The sequence below is a fragment of the Berghia stephanieae genome, chromosome 13 (genome assembly GCF_034508935.2).
Source record: "Berghia stephanieae isolate SIO BIC M18660-M18661 chromosome 13, UCSD_Bste_1.3, whole genome shotgun sequence".
Taxonomy (NCBI): domain Eukaryota; kingdom Metazoa; phylum Mollusca; class Gastropoda; order Nudibranchia; family Aeolidiidae; genus Berghia; species Berghia stephanieae.
The window spans coordinates 40,952,321-40,970,535 of record NC_088372.1 but is presented as its reverse complement, the minus strand read 5'-3'; the positions used below and the strand labels follow the sequence as shown (position 1 = coordinate 40,970,535).

Here is an 18,215-nt window from a genome sequence, read left to right as displayed (position 1 = left end):
AAACAAAAACAATCAACAACAACTCTCATACAATTTAAACAGTCCAAATGGCGGCTACAACAGAACCAGTAACCTAATTAATAAACAAAAACAATCAACAACAACTCTCATACAATTTAAAAAGTCCAAATGGCGGCTACAACAGAACCAGCAACCTAATTAATAAACAAAAACAATCAACAACAACTCTCATACAATTTAACCTGTCCAAATGGCGGCTACAACAGAACCAGTAACCTAATTAAGGGGCGGTTTGGGTCTTTTCTAAAAAAAATTTAATAACCTATATTGGGCGGTTTTAATCATTCTGTATCATCAATATAGGTTAAAAAACAACATTTACGGTGAAAAATTTTAATTATCTGTGTTGATACCCATTTTGCGATCTAATTTGGGGGTCTGACATAAAAAAATATAACAATCTTGTGGCAAACGTTCCACAAAAACTAATGAAGGAATGACCTCCATATTCTTCCCTCTTGTCAACATTGTACCATAGTGTGTCACCATAGAGAGATTTTACGGCTTTAGCTTATGGAATTTTTATTAGATCATTACAAATTTGAGAATCAAAATGTTATGAAAAAATTGATGTAAAAAATTCAGATTTAGGATTATAATTTAAAATTCACAAATCTTATCAAAAAAATCTCTCTATGGTGACACAATACATTATCTCTGTGATAACTGTGGAAATTTTCACACAATTTTATTGAATAGATTCTGAGAAACGTTTGACAACAATAAATAAATACAGTACTGTACTAAAAAACAACAGTCGATCTGGTATTTTAGTATTGTATGGATGTTTTGTTTTTGGTTTTTGTTGTTGTTCGCAGAAGGAGGGTTTTGAGCCCGAAACGTTCTGTCTTTGGTATCATTTTCTATGTTTAAGCTGTTCTATTCATTTTTGTTCATGACATTTTACAGTCCACAGCTTCTAGCAGCTTCTTATCACAGTAATCTAACTACAATTTTGTACTCACAAAACTATTCGAGTCTGACAGCGTTGTCTCTGTCTGACTAAAATTGTAATATCGCCTAACAGGCGTCAGAGACCCCTGATCTGTTGGCCAGGGAGCGTTTGTAAAGCGCTTTGAGCATATTTAGTGGATATTGCTCTATATAAATCTCAATTAAAATTTTAAAATAAAAAAAAACAGGTAGCATTCTTACCTTCTTGAACAATTTCCTGGCTGCATCCTTCTCACTCTTCACCTTGACAGCGTGTGTGATGATAGGAACCACCCGACGCCCGATAGGAGATGGCATGGTGTCTGCAAAGGCTTTCTTTGGCTTGCTGGTCACATTACGACCTCCTTTGGTTGTAATCTTCGTTGGCTTCACGTCCACAGTCTTGGCATCCTCTTCCTCCATGCGCCTCACTTCCTGTTGGTTATAACAAGGACAGTCATAGTATGAGATTCACGGATGAAGAGCACAGGGTGAAAACGGCAAAGTCGCATTTTAATTTTTTGAAAAATTTATTTTTCAAATTAAAAAAATAAATTTGAAGATATGAACACTACTATTACTAAGAATTTAAAATTCTTAATTCTCCATAAAATTTTGTATTTGGCCATGAAATTTGTCTAAAATTAGTAAAATTAGGAAAAATTGGTTAAGATTCGACGGGTATGTTAGAATATAGATAAATAGATAAATTCTAATATCTAAAAATGCTAATTAATATGACATTCTCTAAAAGATAAATTAAATACACAAACATATGCAGAGCTGTCTACTTGAAATTCCAAGGTTTCCAAGGGGAAGCAAGATAAATTCACTTTAAATAGCTTTAGAAATATACAATTTGCTCTCAGCATGGTCTAAATATGCTCCAAAGTCCTGAATATAGGTTATAAAACCAGATGGAAAGATACCGTTTGATACAGTACAAGTCACCCATAAGTCACCCTTTAGAATCAAAATACAAGGGAAGCGAGCAATGCTGATAACGGAAGCCTAGCCTTGTTTCATTTCCTATTTTCATATTCTCGTACATCTCTATTAAAGCAGTTTTTGGGGGAGGAAAATTGCTTACTAAACTTAGCAATTTCATACTGTTACAGGAGCCTGGTCAAACCAGACACATAACAAGACATTGACACACTGTTAACATACAGACACATGACAAGACATTGACACACTGTTTACCTCCAGAAACATGACAAGACATTGACACACTGCTTACCTCCAGACACATGAAAAGACATTGACACACTGCATACCTCCAGACACATGAAAAGACATTGACACACTTTTACATACAGACACATGACAAGACATTGACATACTGTTTACCTCCAGACACATGACAAGACATTGACACACTGCTTACCTCCAGACACATGACAAGACATTGACACACTGCTTACCTCCAGACACATGACAAGACATTGACACACTGCTTACCTCCAGACACATGACAAGACACTGACACACTGTTTACATACAGACACATGACAAGACATTGACATACTGCTTACCTCCAGACACAAGACAAGACATTGACACACTGTTTATTTCCAGACACATGACAACACATTGACACACTGTTTACCTCCAGACACATGACAAGACATTGACACACTGTTTACCTCCAGACACATGACAAGACATTGACACATTGTTTACCTCCAGACACATGACAAGACATTGACACACTGTTTACCTCCAGACACAAGACAACACATTGACACACTGTTTACCTTCAGACACAAGACAACACATTGACACACTGTTTACCTCCAGACACATGACAACACATTGACACACTGTTTACCTCCAGACACATGACAACACATTGACACACTGTTTACCTCCAGACACAAGACAACACACTGACACATTGCTTACCTTCAGACCTACAGCCAGGGCATCCAGATCCTCTCTCCACAAGTCCTTGCATGTTTTTCTCCTCAGAGTAGAAAGTTCTTCAGACTGAAAAAGTCACCATAATTTATGAAATGTAATTGATTCATAAACAGTCCATCTCGCTCATGTTCATGGTTGAATACAATACAGAAATTAATAATGAAGGCTGTCCTATCCTTTTTTTTCTAAAATAAGTAAATATGAGGCTGGCTGAGAAAACCCGGGAAGATGTGGCAATCTTCAATTCGAGATATGAGACAAAGATAAAGTGTTTCCCATAGCAACAAATTTTATTCAAAAAAAAAAAAAATCATAACTTGGGTTATAATAGACACAGAAAGAAAATTTAAAGTGGTAAATGATCAGAAAGATGTGGTCTACACAACTGTATACATAACTCAATTTATGAAATTTGGGCATCTTTCCAGGTTTTCTCAGCCAGCCACACAAATGCATTTAAACAGCACAACATTTTCTTCCATTGTATAATTGGCAAAGCTCTGTTTCAATATAACTATGTGGTCAAAGTCAGTGGTCCCCTAAACATGTGGGCCACAGACCCACACAGGGTCATAAATCAATCGACACCTGCCCTACAAGCCACAGACCCACACAGGGTCATAGATCAATCGACACCTGACCTACAAGCCACAGACCCACACAGGGTCATAGATCAATCGACACCTGACCTACAAGCCACAGACCCACACAGGGTCATAAATCAATCGACACCTGACCTACAAGCCACAGACCCACACAGGGTCATAGATCAATCGACACCTGACCTACAAGCCACAGACCCACACAGGGTCATAAATCAATCGACACCTGACTTACAAGCCACAGACCCCGCACAGGGTCATAAATCAATTGACACCTGACCTACAAGCCACAGACCTGCACAAGGTCATAGATCAATCGACACCTGACCTACAAGCCACAGACCCTGCACAGGGTCATAAATCAATCGACACCTGACCTACAAGCCACAGACCCCCGCACAGGGTCATAAATCAATTGACACCTGACCTACAAGCCACAGACCCACACAGGGTCATAAATCAATCAACACCTGACCTACAAGCCACAGACCCCGCACAGGGTCATAAATCAATCGACACCTGACCTACAAGCCACAGAACTTCACAGGGTCATAGATCAATTGACACCTGACCTACAAGCCACAGACCCGCACAGGGTCATAAATCAATTGATACCTGACCTACAAGCCACAGACCCACACAAGGTCATAAATCAATCAACACCTGACCTACAAGCCACAGACCCACACAGGGTCATAAATCAATCGACACCTGACCTACAAGCCACAGACCCCCGCACAGGGTCATAAATCAATCAACACCTGACCTACAAGCCACAGACCCACACAGGGTCATAAATCAATCAACACCTGACCTACAAGCCACAGACCCCGCACAGGGTCATAAATCAATCGACACCTGACCTACAAGCCACAGAACTTCACAGGGTCATAGATCAATTGACACCAGGCCAATTAAGAAATACTGAATTTATTTCCATTTATATTTACAGAGTTCAACAATTTGTCATTCTTCTTTTATTTCCAGTTTACATCTAAGCCCTTGAGCGTGTATTTTTGGGGGGGCTAGTTGTATTTCATGTTGAAACATGCAATGGAAAAAACACTATGAAACCAACACATTCTAAAATATCAACTATCAACTCCTCCTCCTCAGCAAGCTGTTATAAAATGTTGATTCAGAAAAGCGAGCAGAGCAGCCACTTATGTTGATAATAACAGGAAAAGCGAGTAGAAATGTACCAGAATACAATTGAGAATAAAAACTTCACAGTGATGGGGGCTTGAACCCATGACGTTACGGCGACTCCACCTGGCTGGGAGAGGGATGTTCTAAAATTGACACCATCCACCACTCCAAAAAAAAAATTGGTTTCAAATGTAGTGTCCATCCCGAGTCCATCTCCCGACTTCTGGGTTCGAGCCCCCATCACAGCCAAGTTTTTATTCTCTATTGCCTTCTGACACGATTGGTCAAGTATGATAAAAGGTTGAGGACAGTTGGTTGAAGTCATGGGTAAAAACTGTAAAAATATCATGACTTCATTTCCTATTTCGGGTTTACTCGTATAAAATGTAAAGTTCCTATTTGAGCATTGACAGTTCTATATAACAGGAAACTCACACCTGTGTATTCATCGGGAATTTTTAATCCTTTAAATAGTGTCCCATCAGCCCTTAATTGTGAAACATGTAACATGGAGCTATACTCACCTTGTGGTCCCTCTGCTTACACAACTCTTCTTTCTTCTCCTTGGTGAGATTCCACAGAGGCATACTCAGGATGTAGTTGAAGTCAGGGCCTGATGCGTCGTCATCATCTTCGTCGTCTGCCGTGTCCATCATGTCATCCTATACAAAAGTCATAGAGAACAACACTGACACAGTAGAACACACTTATAACAACCACCACATTCATATCATCCTGTACAAAAGTCATAGAGAACAACACTGACACAGTAGAACACACTTATAACAACCACCACATTCATATCATCCTGTACAAAAGTCATAGAGAACAACACTGACACAGTAGAACACACTTATAACAAACACCACATTCATATCATCCTGTACAAAAGTCATAGAGAACAACACTGACACAGTAGAACACACTTATAACAACCACCACATTCATATCATCCTGTACAAAAGTCATAGAGAACAACACTGACACAGTAGAACACACTTATAACAACCACCACATTCATATCATCCTGTACAAAAGTCATAGAGAACAACACTGACACAGTAGAACACACTTATAACAACCACCACATTCATGTCATCCTGTACAAAAGTCATAGAGAACAACACTGACACAGTAGAACACACTTATAACAACCACCACATTCATATCATCCTGTACAAAAGGCATAGAGAACAACACTGACACAGTAGAACACACTTATAACAACCACCACATTCATATCATCCTGTACAAAAGGCATAGAGAACAACACTGACACAGTAGAACACACTTATAACAAACGCCACATTCATATCAAAGAAACAAGGCAAGATCAATTCTACTACAACAGTAGAACACACTTATAACAAACACTACACAGATATCAAAGAAACAAGACAAGATCAATTCTATTGATACAGTAGAACACACTTATAACAAACACCATACCGCTATCAAAAACAGGAAAGTCAATTCTATTAAATATGTCAATTCTACTGACATAAACCTGACACAGCAGAAAACACATATAACAAACACCATTCATATATCAAAAACAAGAAAAAGTCAATTCTATTAAATATGTCAAGTCTACTAACATAAGCCTGATACAACAAAGCACACTTATAACAAACACACTGTAAACGAATTGATGGAAAATACAAATACACATCAATGCCTCATTTCCACCAATTATTGTCCCTTAGATAAAGAACAACTGATATTAAGAACTCCCTTGTCTGGGGCTTTTTGTTCCTAATATCCATGTTCTATATCCTAATATCCATGTTCTATTTCTATGTCCTAATATCCATGTTCTTTGTCCTAATATCCATGTTCTATGTCCTAATATCCATGTTCTATGTCCTAATATCCATGTTCTATGTCCTAATATCCATGTTCTATGTCCTAATATCCATGTTCTATGTCCTAATATCCATGTTCTATGTCCTAATATCCATGTTCTATGTCCTAATATCCATGTTCTATGTCCTAATATCCATGTTCTATGTCCTAATATCCATGTTCTATGTCCTAATATCCATGTTCTACAATCTAAACACAATACAAAATTAAAAAAAAATAATAATCAATTAATTAAAATTCACAGGCTGTCGATGAAAACATGATATTCATTCTTGATTGTCACAATCCAAAAACTAATGGAGAATTGCCTAGCCGGGATTTCCAAGCTTGTTCATTGGTCAATTTTATCCATAAAATTTCAAGGGTTGCGAAGTCAGTAGGCAAAAATTTACTGAAATTTTATGCAAAACATTGAACAACGTCCCCTTCCTGAGAGCTGAACTCCAGTAAAAAGACATTATGAACTTCCTTTTTTTTCTCTCCATTTATCAAGTGATTGGAAAATATACTGAGGGCTTACAACCTACTGAATGAATTCCGTAAATATATGGAAAACTGGCAACCTTGAATCCAAATCAGTCAAAGTTGATACACATGCCACAGACAAGAAACAAAAAATGTGTAAATTTTCTCCCCCCAAACATTCAATCCTTACTCCACCTTGCCCCCAACTGTTCAGAGCCATTAGACCCAGACAGCTGGAGTTTATCCAGGTATCTATAGCGTGAAACAGACAGTAGCAATTGCTTGTAACCCTTTGGATAGGACGCTAGTCGATTGCAAAGTACTTTCCACAATATCTAACAGACCCAGCTACCCAATCACTGCTGGGTGGGTAAAACAATCTCTCCTTTACCCCCGAGATAGATCTCAGTCCCTTTGCTTGTGAAGCGAGTGCTCTACTATCTGAGATATGGGGATTCCCCAACAGCATTGTTGTTGTGACAACAACATGAATATTCAGTGATAACTACTTGGCCTTGATAGACTTCAACTCATTTCCATCCAATTGACTTCATTGGATTCCTATCAGACAACATACATAGAAAACAGTCGGGGGGGGGGGGGGGGGGGGGGGAGAGAGGAGAAAACAGGCCACGAAAATAAAAACAAACGATAAATGGTTTGAATCGAATTCTAATCACAACAAATAAATGCATCACACAAAACAAATAAAAAGGAATAAACAAACATGAATATACCAGCTCCTAAAAAGAACAAAATATCAAACACGGAACGTTTCGGCCTCAAAATCCTTCTTCAGCCAAGCTGTTATATTCATTTTCGATTATTAATTTTAACAGTCCACAGCTTCTAGTAGCCTAATATCATTTTCACCAAAAAGAAAATAGAAAACACTTTTGAAATATATTTTTAACTGTAATCTTGAACACGGTGGAAAATAGCTTGCATTTTAGTAGTAGAGTACATTGCTCTCACCGACAGTCGGTCACGAGGTCATACTACCTGGCGAGCAGGGGTCAACGAGCTACTGCCAGTACCGTCAAAATTCCATCAAAATGATCAAATGTAATCATTTGTCATTCATTTGCGTTATAATCTTTAACTATTGTTATGTATTATATTATTTCTCTGACACTTCATCTTTATTCTCATATGATTTCTGTTTCTAAGGGATAGATGTACGTCATGTTACAATGAAAACAAAAGACCTCATATTTCAAATACTCATAAGTACACATAGACTTAATTGAATCAAGAAATAACACATTTATACAAACACCACCCCCCTCTAAATCCATACATAATACAGGGATAATACTGAACTTTTCACCCTACAAAAATCTTCAGTGCGATTTTTCTGAAACTCATGCAATGTGGTTTTGATTAACAACTTGTCAGGTCAAATTCCCCACCAACCAGTAGAATAACAAGTCTCTTCACAGTGCTGACCACTGTTATCATACTAAAATCTGAGAAAGTCATCAAGTAATCATCACGATACTTCACGCTGTTGGTAACAACACAAATAATACGATGCAGGCAATGTTATAGCCATATTTCTGTCATACTCTGAAAAAAATGCCATTTTAACAAATTTGGCCAGAAAACTTGTCCTTCAAATATTGATCAACTAAAATAACCCTCACGTTGTCAAAAACTCTCAAACCTGAGACTTCCTTGCGGTTTTAAGTTTGAGAGTTTTAGTGAAGATGAAGTCTCAGGTTTTAGAGTTTTTGACAAGATGAGGATCATTTTATTCGATTGATATTCATTGAAGAACGAGTTTTCTGGCCAAAATTTAATTATTTTTCACAGAGTACAGAAGAGTTGAAGAGATGCAAACATTAAGAACATCGTGGGATTGAGATCCATATATATCGTAATACAGTATGTGTATTCACACAACCAATGACCAGTACAATGTAGTAATGATAATATAATAGTATAGTGCAGTCGAATGTTAGTACAGGGACTATAATAATATTATAGTATTATAATATTATGTGTGGCCAATTATCATGACCAGCCCAGTTTATACAGACATTTTTCACACTCTGATTTTAGCCAGTTTTTGTCTTAATGTGAGGATAGTTTTAATGTGGTGGATAGCGACATTTTGGTTGACGGTAGATGATGCTGGCGGTGGTGATAGCAACAACGTATGTGATGCTGGTGGTTTAGGGACGGTAGCAGTACTGGTGTTGCTGAAAATTATGGTGATGCTGTCGTCGGGGCTAATACTTGTGACCATTATCATCTATTCGAGATGTTAATGCTTGTGACGTATTCGGAAAAACCCCCGACAAGTTTCATTTTTTAAAAAATTTGGCCAGAAAACTCGTCCTTTAAGTATCGATCATTTAATTAATGATCCTGTTCAATCCAACTTCAGGTTCGAGAGTTTTTGATGTGATGAGATCACGTTTTCTGGCCAAATTTTTAAAAATGTGCGTGTGTTTTTTTTAATGTACGGGCTGTGTGATCGTGTTGTTGACGTATGGTGTAGTGTATGGGTTGGAGCGATAGTGACGTCAGTAGTAGTAGTGATAGAGGCACGGGGATTGGGGGTGGTGATGGTGACGATACTAGTTGTACAGGGGATGGTGGTGCTGGTGGTGGTCATGATAAAGACGACAGTGGACGTCAATAACACAGTGAGATTAAATGATCGGGAACACCACATTGTAAATTTAAAGTACATTAGAACTAATGTATGTCCTTCAATCTTCATTTGATAATGACTGGTGTCAATGACTTTCACTATATTAAAACAACTATATTCATGGCATCACCATTTAAAACCTATAATGATCGAAATCTTCAAACTTACTCATAATGAAGTTTATTATTTTTATGTAATCATACCACAATTTTTAAGCAAATAATCTTTGACGAACATTTCGCAGTAATTAAATTAAAAATGACGTATGCCAATCACTGGTACTCAGTCGAGCCACTCTACGAAACGAAACTAAACTATGTGTTATAATAATCGCATGACCTAGCAATTTTAACAGTTAATGGAGTTGTGGTTAGAATTTACAATTCTTTTTATTCTATATCTGTGGGTATATTAGATGACGAGTAACAATGGAGAGAAAATGAGGGAAAAGAACAATCATAAGTCACTTATTACGTTTGTTCGCCGGCAGTGACTTTAACCTCGCTGACCCCTGGTCTGGCACTGTGCGGCGTGATGAATCACGCAGGTAGCATGAAAACTAAAAGGAACGATATGTGGTAAAACGAACAGCCGTGTGAACGCCTTGCAATTTAAGTGTAAAAACAAACAATCCAGTGCAAGCTGAAAAACTGACAGATGGCTGCCATGGACTGTCTCTATCTAGAATCAACAAAAAACAAAAACATCAACAAACACTTAAATCAAAATTAAACAAAGCACAGGGAGATTTCCTATCTCTGTTGGATTACAATGACAACTTTGGCCATATCCAAGTTGCACTGTGTAGACAGACAGACAATAAATCAAAGCTGTGGTTTTAGATAGAAATAAATTGAATAGAAATAAAGGACAGTGGTAGACCATGTAAAAACTGGTGGGGATGGTAAAATATCAGTCTACGCGTATAACAATATATCCATCAAATGACACAACGACACGGAATAGAAAACTCACAACTTTGCCGTCTCCACCCTTCAGGTCAGATTGGGATTGAAGGGAAGAAAGATAATAGATAATAGAAGATATAGATAATACTGTCTGGAATGTAAACCATCAACTATCAAATACTAAACAAATAATTGATGGCTGTAAAGATTCTATCAATATTACAACATCTCTCCCACCCCACTGATCTTCTTTTAAGTCTGAAGTTACATCAATAGAACATCCTTCCACTCTCCGTCTTGGTAAATAAACCAATCAAAAATAATGCATAGTGACCGCTAACCTTCACCTCTCACCAAACTGAATTTGGGACATACTAACACACAAAAGCCAACAAGACCCAAAACAGCAGAATGTGTGGAAAAGTATAAAATATAATCTATATTACAAGTTTTACTGTTCCATGGTATATTTTGCTAGTCAAAAAACATAATCCTGGGACATGCAAGGGTCATTTCCATACATATCAACTGTCCAATTTTTTTCTTTAAATTCTTCTCTCAGATTGCCAAATTTTGACATCCCAATTTTACCAGCCACTATAGAGTGTTATTGAAAGGGATTGTCAATGTATTGATATTATAGATTGTACAAGCCACCAACACAACAATCCCAATTTTACCAGCCACTATACAGTATTATTGAAAGGGATTGTCAATGTATTGATATTATAGATTGTACAAGCCACGAACACAACAATCCCAATTTTTCCAGCCACTATAGAGTGTTATTGAAAGGGATTGTCAATGTATTGATATTATAGATTGTACAAGCCACCAACACAACAGTCCCAATTTTTCCAGCCACTATACAGTGTTATTGAAAGGGATTGTCAATGTATTGAGATTATAGATTGTACAAGCCACCAACACAACAGTCCCAATTTTTCCAGCCACTATACAGTGTTATTGAAAGGGCTTGTCAATGTATTGAGATTATAGATTGTACAAGCCACCAACACAACAGTCCCAATTTTTCCAGCCACTATACAGTGTTATTGAAAGGGATTGTCAATGTATTGAGATTATAGATTGTACAAGCCACCAACACAACAGCATACCTTGTCTTTGTTCTGTGCCTCCTTCCAAGCCTTGACTGGGTCCGAGTCGTAGCCTCGTCTTACAAGCATCTGGATCAATTCCTTCTTGGGTTTGTTTTCTAAACAGGGAAAGAATCACCAAAAACAAAATCTAATATCAATACCCATTACCAACTGATGATGGAAGCTATAAAAAAAAAAAAAAAAATATATATATATATATATATATATATATATATATATATATATATATATATATATATATATATATATATATATATATATATATATATATATATATATATATATATATATATATATTCATGTGATCACACACACACACAAAAAACAACCAGACAGTTCTGAACCATTCTACCAATATTCATGAAATTGTACTCACATATACATAAATCTATTTTCAAGCAGTATTTGTTATAATCATCACATTGAATTGATGTGAGCGAAGTAACATTTGAACATTTAAACAACAAAAACACAAAAGGATTTGTGCAAATTCAAATAAGTTTTGTCTTCCAAATGGTCAGTCCATCCACCATTTTGTTGGATGACGTCACTCTAATCTCATCATCAATGATCGGCTCCCACCATTCTTGAATTCTTTCCTTTAGGGCCTCAGTACCTAAAGCATTGTCTCTTGTCTGGATACTTTTTCTGTCAACAAATTCCACATGCAGGAATCCATTGGATTCAAGTCTGCTGATTGGCCAGGCCATTGTTCTTTTGAGATAAAATCTATGTTGTTAGATGTTAAAAAACTGATGTGTGCGTTTACTGGTATGAGTGCGTTTACTGGTATGTGTGTGTTTACTGGTATGTGTGCGTTTACTGGTATGTGTGCATTTACTGGTATGTGTGTTTACTGGTATGAGTGTGTTTACTGGTATGTGTGCGTTTACTGGTATGTGTGCATTTACTGGTATGTGTGTTTACTGGTATGAGTGCGTTTACTGGTATGTGTGCATTTACTGGTATGTGTGCATTTACTGGTATGTGTGTTTACTGGTATGAGTGCGTTTACTGGTATGTGTGTGTTTACTGGTATGTGTATGTTTACTGGTATGTGTGCGTTTACTGGTATGTGTGTGTTTACTGGTATGTGTGCGTTTACTGGTATGTGTGCGTTTACTGGTATGTATGCATTTACTGGTATGTATATGTTTACTGGTAAGTATATCTTTACTGGTATGTGTGCGTTTACTGGCATGTGTGTGTGTTTACCGGTCTGTGTGTGTTTACCGGTATGTGTGTGTTTACTGATATGTATATGTTTACTGGTATGTGTGCGTTTAAAGGTATGTGTGCGTTTAAAGGTATGTGTGCGTTTACTGGTATGTGCGTGTTTACTGGTATGTGTGTGTTTACTGGTATGTGTGCGTTTAAAGGTATGTGTGCGTTTACTGGTATGTATATGTTTACTGGTATGTGCGTGTTTACAGGGATGTGTGTGTTTACTGGTATGTGCATGTTTACAGGGATGTGTGTGTTTACTGGTCTGTGGTGTTTACTGGTATGTGTATGTTTACTGGTATGTGTATGTTTACCGGTATGTATATGTTTACTGGTATGTATATGTTTACTGGTATGTATATGTTTACTGGTATGTATATGTTTACTGGTATGTATATGTTTACTGGTATGTATATGTTTACTGGTATGTATATGTTTACTGGTATGTGTGTGTTTACTGGTATGTGTATGTTTACTGGTATGTTTATGTTTACTGGTATGTATATGTTTACTGCTATGTGTGTGTTTACTGGTATGTGTATGTTTACTGGTATGTGTGTGTTTACTGGTATGTAAACTTTAAATTATATATAGGAGGAATGAAGTTGTCAATTGGCTCTTTGTATCGAACGAAATAGTGAAAAATTCTCATAAAATGATGAAAATAAAATTGAATGGACTCCATGGATAGAACAGCAACACGACTCACCAATGGTTAATTTGCCCTCAATCTTCTCCAAGATGAACCGGGCGATATTGTCCAGTTTGCTGTACTCAGCACTGAGCATGCCCTCCAAGTAGTCCTTGCGTTTCTGGTAGAATGACAGACGCACGTCGTAGAACTCCTGTAAAATTTCCTCCACTTTCTCAAAACGCTTGATGCAGCCAGAATGGTTGAACAACACCTGGATGGGAGGAGAACAAACTGTATCAGAAATAGACATACACTACATGGGTTTAGCTTTCAATTCTAGGAGCTAAAATGGAGCTTTTTCGTCTTTTCAGAGCCACACAAAAATGGGCAGCTCTGTGACTTAAAAGACAGAAAATATCCCAGCCCTGACAAAAAGATACATCTTTCTGAGAGTCTCCATTCCTTGCAAAAGACCCAAGGCAGAGCCTGTACAGAACTTGATGATCTCCCACATAGAAGGAACATTCTAGGGTAGAACAGACACAGAATGAACATTTTATGGGAGAACAGACACAGAGGGAACATTCTAGGGGAGAACAGACACAAAGGGAACAATCTAGGGGAAAACATAGAAGGAACATTCTAGGGGAGAACAGACACAGAGGGAACATTCTAGGGGAGAAAAGACAAAGGGAACATTCTAGGGGAGAACAGACAAAGAGGAAACATTCTAGGGGAGAACAGACACAAGAAGGAACATTCTAGGGGAGAACAGACACAGAGGGAACATTCTAGGGGAAAACTGACACAGAAAGAACATTCTAGGGGAGAACAGACACAGAGGAAACATTCTAGGGGAAAACTGACACAGAGGGAACATACTAGGGGAGAACAGACACAAGAAGGAACATTCTAGGGGAGAACAGACACAGAGGGAACATTCTAGGGGAAAACTGACACAGAGGGAACATTTTAGGGGAGAACAGACACAGGGAACATTCTAGGGGAGAACAGACACAGGGAACATTCTAGGGGAGAACAGACACAGGGAACATTCTAGGGGAGAACAGACAAAGGGAACATTCTAGGGGAAAACAGACACAGGGAACATTCTAGGGAAGAACAGACACAGGGAACATTCTTGGGGAGAACAGACACAGGGAACATTCTAGGGGAGAACAGACACAGGGAACATTCTGGGGGAGAACAGACACAGGGAACATTCTAGGGGAAAACAGACACAGAGGGAACATTCTAGGGGAAACAGACACGGGGAACATTCTAGGGGGAAACAGACACAGAGGGAACATCCTAGGGGAGAACAGACACAGGGAACATTCTAGGGGAGACAGACACAGCAAAGATGAACAAATATCAATCCCTGGCCCAAGAGGCCAATAATACCTTGGCAAAATGAAAAAACTATTTTCAATATAGAAGAGTATTTATATAGCACATTTCCACAGATGTACCATGCTCAATGCCACGGAGGGCCATTATCTCCCTTTCATACAAGTCACCATCTGTTAATCAACCTTTGAGTAATAACTTACTTATCCCCTTGGTGCTTGAACAGCACATGAGGCTGAAACGGTGGAACGCCATCTTTCTCTGTTGGAGGCCATTTTTGTCATCTGTCCCCCAAGACTATCCACTAGCTTTCATTTCTCTCTCAATACTCCTCCTCCAGGTCTCCTGTGGGCAGCCCCTTCTTCTCATCCCCTGGGTGTACTAACACTACTAGAATATCCATCAATTCCTGTATCCAGGTCCTCATCCGACGAGAGGCAGTGGAAAGTGCCTTACCCAATGACCTAAGGATAAAACCAGGATGTTTCACATTCACTGGCATCCATCCAACCACTAACCTTGCTTTAGATTGCTTGTCTTTTGTGACAATGGGAGACACTGTACCACTGAGACCACACACTGACGTATGTTGAAAATGACTTACCATGGAGTTGAGAGACAGGAGAGATGTGAGTTTGAAGAATTTATGCAGCCCAGCTTGTTCTGCTTCAATCAGTTTGTCAGCGGCCATCTTGACGACAAACTTGACAGTTGTATCTGTGTGGTACTCCTTGTAGTCTCTGATAGAAGATGAAACAATCACCAAATAATAAGTCATTACTCTCTTAGAGGATGGCAAACAAGATGAAACAATCACCAAATAATAAGTCATTATTCTCTTAGAAGATGACAAACAAGATGAAACAATCACCAAATAGGTCATTAAAATCATAGAATATGGCAAGCAAGATAAAACAATCACCAAATAATAAGTCATTACAATCATAGAGGACAGCAAATGATGTTTGTTGTTTGTTTTTAAGCGTTTTACGGCGCTTGCAACACATCTGGTTGAGAATATAATCACTAAAATAAACGTTAAAATTTGTTTTTAGCCAAAATCAATGAAAACCTGATTCATCTCCAATGGCAAAATTTTCTTTAGGGTTTTTTCCACAGGTAGGTTACAAAACAGACGGCTCCAAAGAAGAAAACTTTCATATCAGCATCCATTGAAGGCAAGCTTGGTCTACTTACGAAATGACACCACCTGGTGTTTTCTCCGTTCCATGAAGCATCACCTCCAGGACGTCTTCCTTGTACGACTGTGTCCAGGTACGAATAGGGAGCTCTGTGATCTCAAGAGTCGTCTCATCCAGGATGGATATTTCCCCATGGATGGCGTAACGATTTTCTCCAGGGTTCACCTCCTCAATGATGCCAGTGAAATTCTTGAAGGATGGAATCTGGACAAGGAAGTAATGAAAGGTCAAAGTCAAAGGTCATGACCCTCCTTCTTATCTAATTTGCCAGGAATAAGATAATGCATTGGAAATACTTCTATAATTATAATGACCAATTTATCGATGATTTGACATCTCAAGTGTTAACCAACCACGGCAGCAGGTATCTCATATTACCACTCTGTACCTGTTGACAAACTCAATGAAATAAGAAACAACAATCAACTTATAGGAAAGTCTTGCCTGTTACTGTAGCTCTGTGTCAAAAATTGGCAATTTCAAGAAATTATTTTATCACCAGAGTCAAAACCTTTCATGGTGTTTTGACGTTTGGGTGGCTGTGGACTGAAGGAGATTACAATTTTCAATTTAAAAAATAACGTTTATAGTAGAGTGTATAAAAATGTTATGAAAATCTAGAATACACAAACAAACACTGTCACTAGACCACAGGCACTTGACATCAGAAATAGTCAAAGGTGGTAAGTGTTTAAACATTTCATGGAACTCTTCTCTCATATACTCTCTGAAGTGGGACGTGGGACAATTAATTTGGTAGAATGGAATCCAAATTTCAAGACAGAAATCTGCATCAGACTAAACTGCACGTTTTCCACAGAGAGCCGCCCTTAAAGCTGTGGTAACTTAAGAAAAACTATTTTCCTCTAACACTGCAACCAAATTGCAGTGAGAAATCAAAATTCAAAATATTTCTTCCATTTCTGTAAGTCTGTAATTGTCAAGTTTTAGCAACAATTACGTGGAATCTGTAAAAATAGGCAGGGATAGTTTTCTTCCAAATGACATCAATGAGAACAAGGAAGAAAAGTGGGATGTCCAAAAAAACAGGTTCCTATTTCATTGGAAGTGTATATAACCACTCATCTGGAGGACTGGATTCATACCTTGTGTAATTTATCTTCTGGTGTCAGAGCGATGGTATCTTATCTTCTAGTCTACTGGTCGTCAACAAAGATCGTCCATCCTCGCTCTTTTACATCCTGCAATAATCCTAATAATCTGCCTATAAACTATACATCCTGCTATGGAAATAGTTATGCCACCGTTATGTAACCTATTCATTATTAGTACTCTGAAGGACTGATTACATACACAATCCCAAGGATTTAGGAACCAAAAGAGCAAAGGGTGTGATGTCACTACTTGTCTTCCCTATTTGGTGCAATATAAAAACACCAAGTGGTAGGCCAGGGGAGATAACTAAAACTTACCATAGGCAGTGGGTCATCTCCATCCAGCATTCTCTTCAGGTTGCTAATGATTTCCTCCACATTGTAATTTTGAATCTTCGTGGACCAACCTGTGCCGATACCTTCTGCCCCGTTGACAAGTACCATGGGGATGATGGGACAGTACCACTCTGGTTCAATCTTCTGGTTGTCGTCGTACAGGTTATTCAGTAAGGCATCGTCATGATTGTGGAAAATCAATCTCGTTAGTGGACTGGCAGAAGGAGTCAAAGAAATAGAGATAGAAAGACAAATCTTTAAACAAGTTAATTATGCATTGCTTTTCATAGACATTATAGAAAAGATTCACACTGAGAGAGTTTTGTAAAGAAGTGCCGAGTTGTTCCAAGATTGTTAAAAGAAAAGGAGGCTTCAGTTATTAAATTAAATGTTTAAATTTTTATTCTCTATTGTCTTTAAACATTTAAACATTTAATTTAAATATAAACCCCATACACCGGAGCATACTCAATGTCTCAATCGTTTCTATGTTATATGTTTGTGATGAGAATATTGGCTATTAAGCTTAACTGCTGGTCAAAATTACTTCGCGATGGTGGTGAACGAATCGGCGATCTCAAGAAGTGGGTGAGAGAGGGATCTAGAAATGACTTTGGGTTTGAAACGAATATTTTTGTGTTCGTGGATAGCTCACACGGTAGAGCCACGCTCTCACCTGCCAGGCGGAGTTGTCGTACCAATAA

General features: G+C 38.0%; 1 protein-coding gene across 2 annotated transcripts in view; it reads right to left on the bottom strand.

The window, feature by feature from the left end:
- The window catches only part of LOC144958852 (DNA topoisomerase 2-alpha-like), an 84,176-nt gene that overhangs the window by 25,103 nt on the left and 40,858 nt on the right, over positions 1 to 18,215 (bottom strand). For both annotated transcript variants that reach the window (XM_078891096.1, XM_078891097.1), the window contains exons 17-24: positions 17,494 to 17,725; positions 16,056 to 16,264; positions 15,463 to 15,598; positions 13,584 to 13,779; positions 11,648 to 11,745; positions 5,153 to 5,290; positions 2,860 to 2,943; positions 1,177 to 1,389 (exon numbers count right to left, since the gene is read on the bottom strand). In XM_078891096.1, the coding sequence (XP_078747222.1) occupies positions 1,177 to 1,389; positions 2,860 to 2,943; positions 5,153 to 5,290; positions 11,648 to 11,745; positions 13,584 to 13,779; positions 15,463 to 15,598; positions 16,056 to 16,264; positions 17,494 to 17,725 (1,306 nt within the window). The remainder of the gene's footprint in view (positions 1 to 1,176; positions 1,390 to 2,859; positions 2,944 to 5,152; positions 5,291 to 11,647; positions 11,746 to 13,583; positions 13,780 to 15,462; positions 15,599 to 16,055; positions 16,265 to 17,493; positions 17,726 to 18,215) is intronic.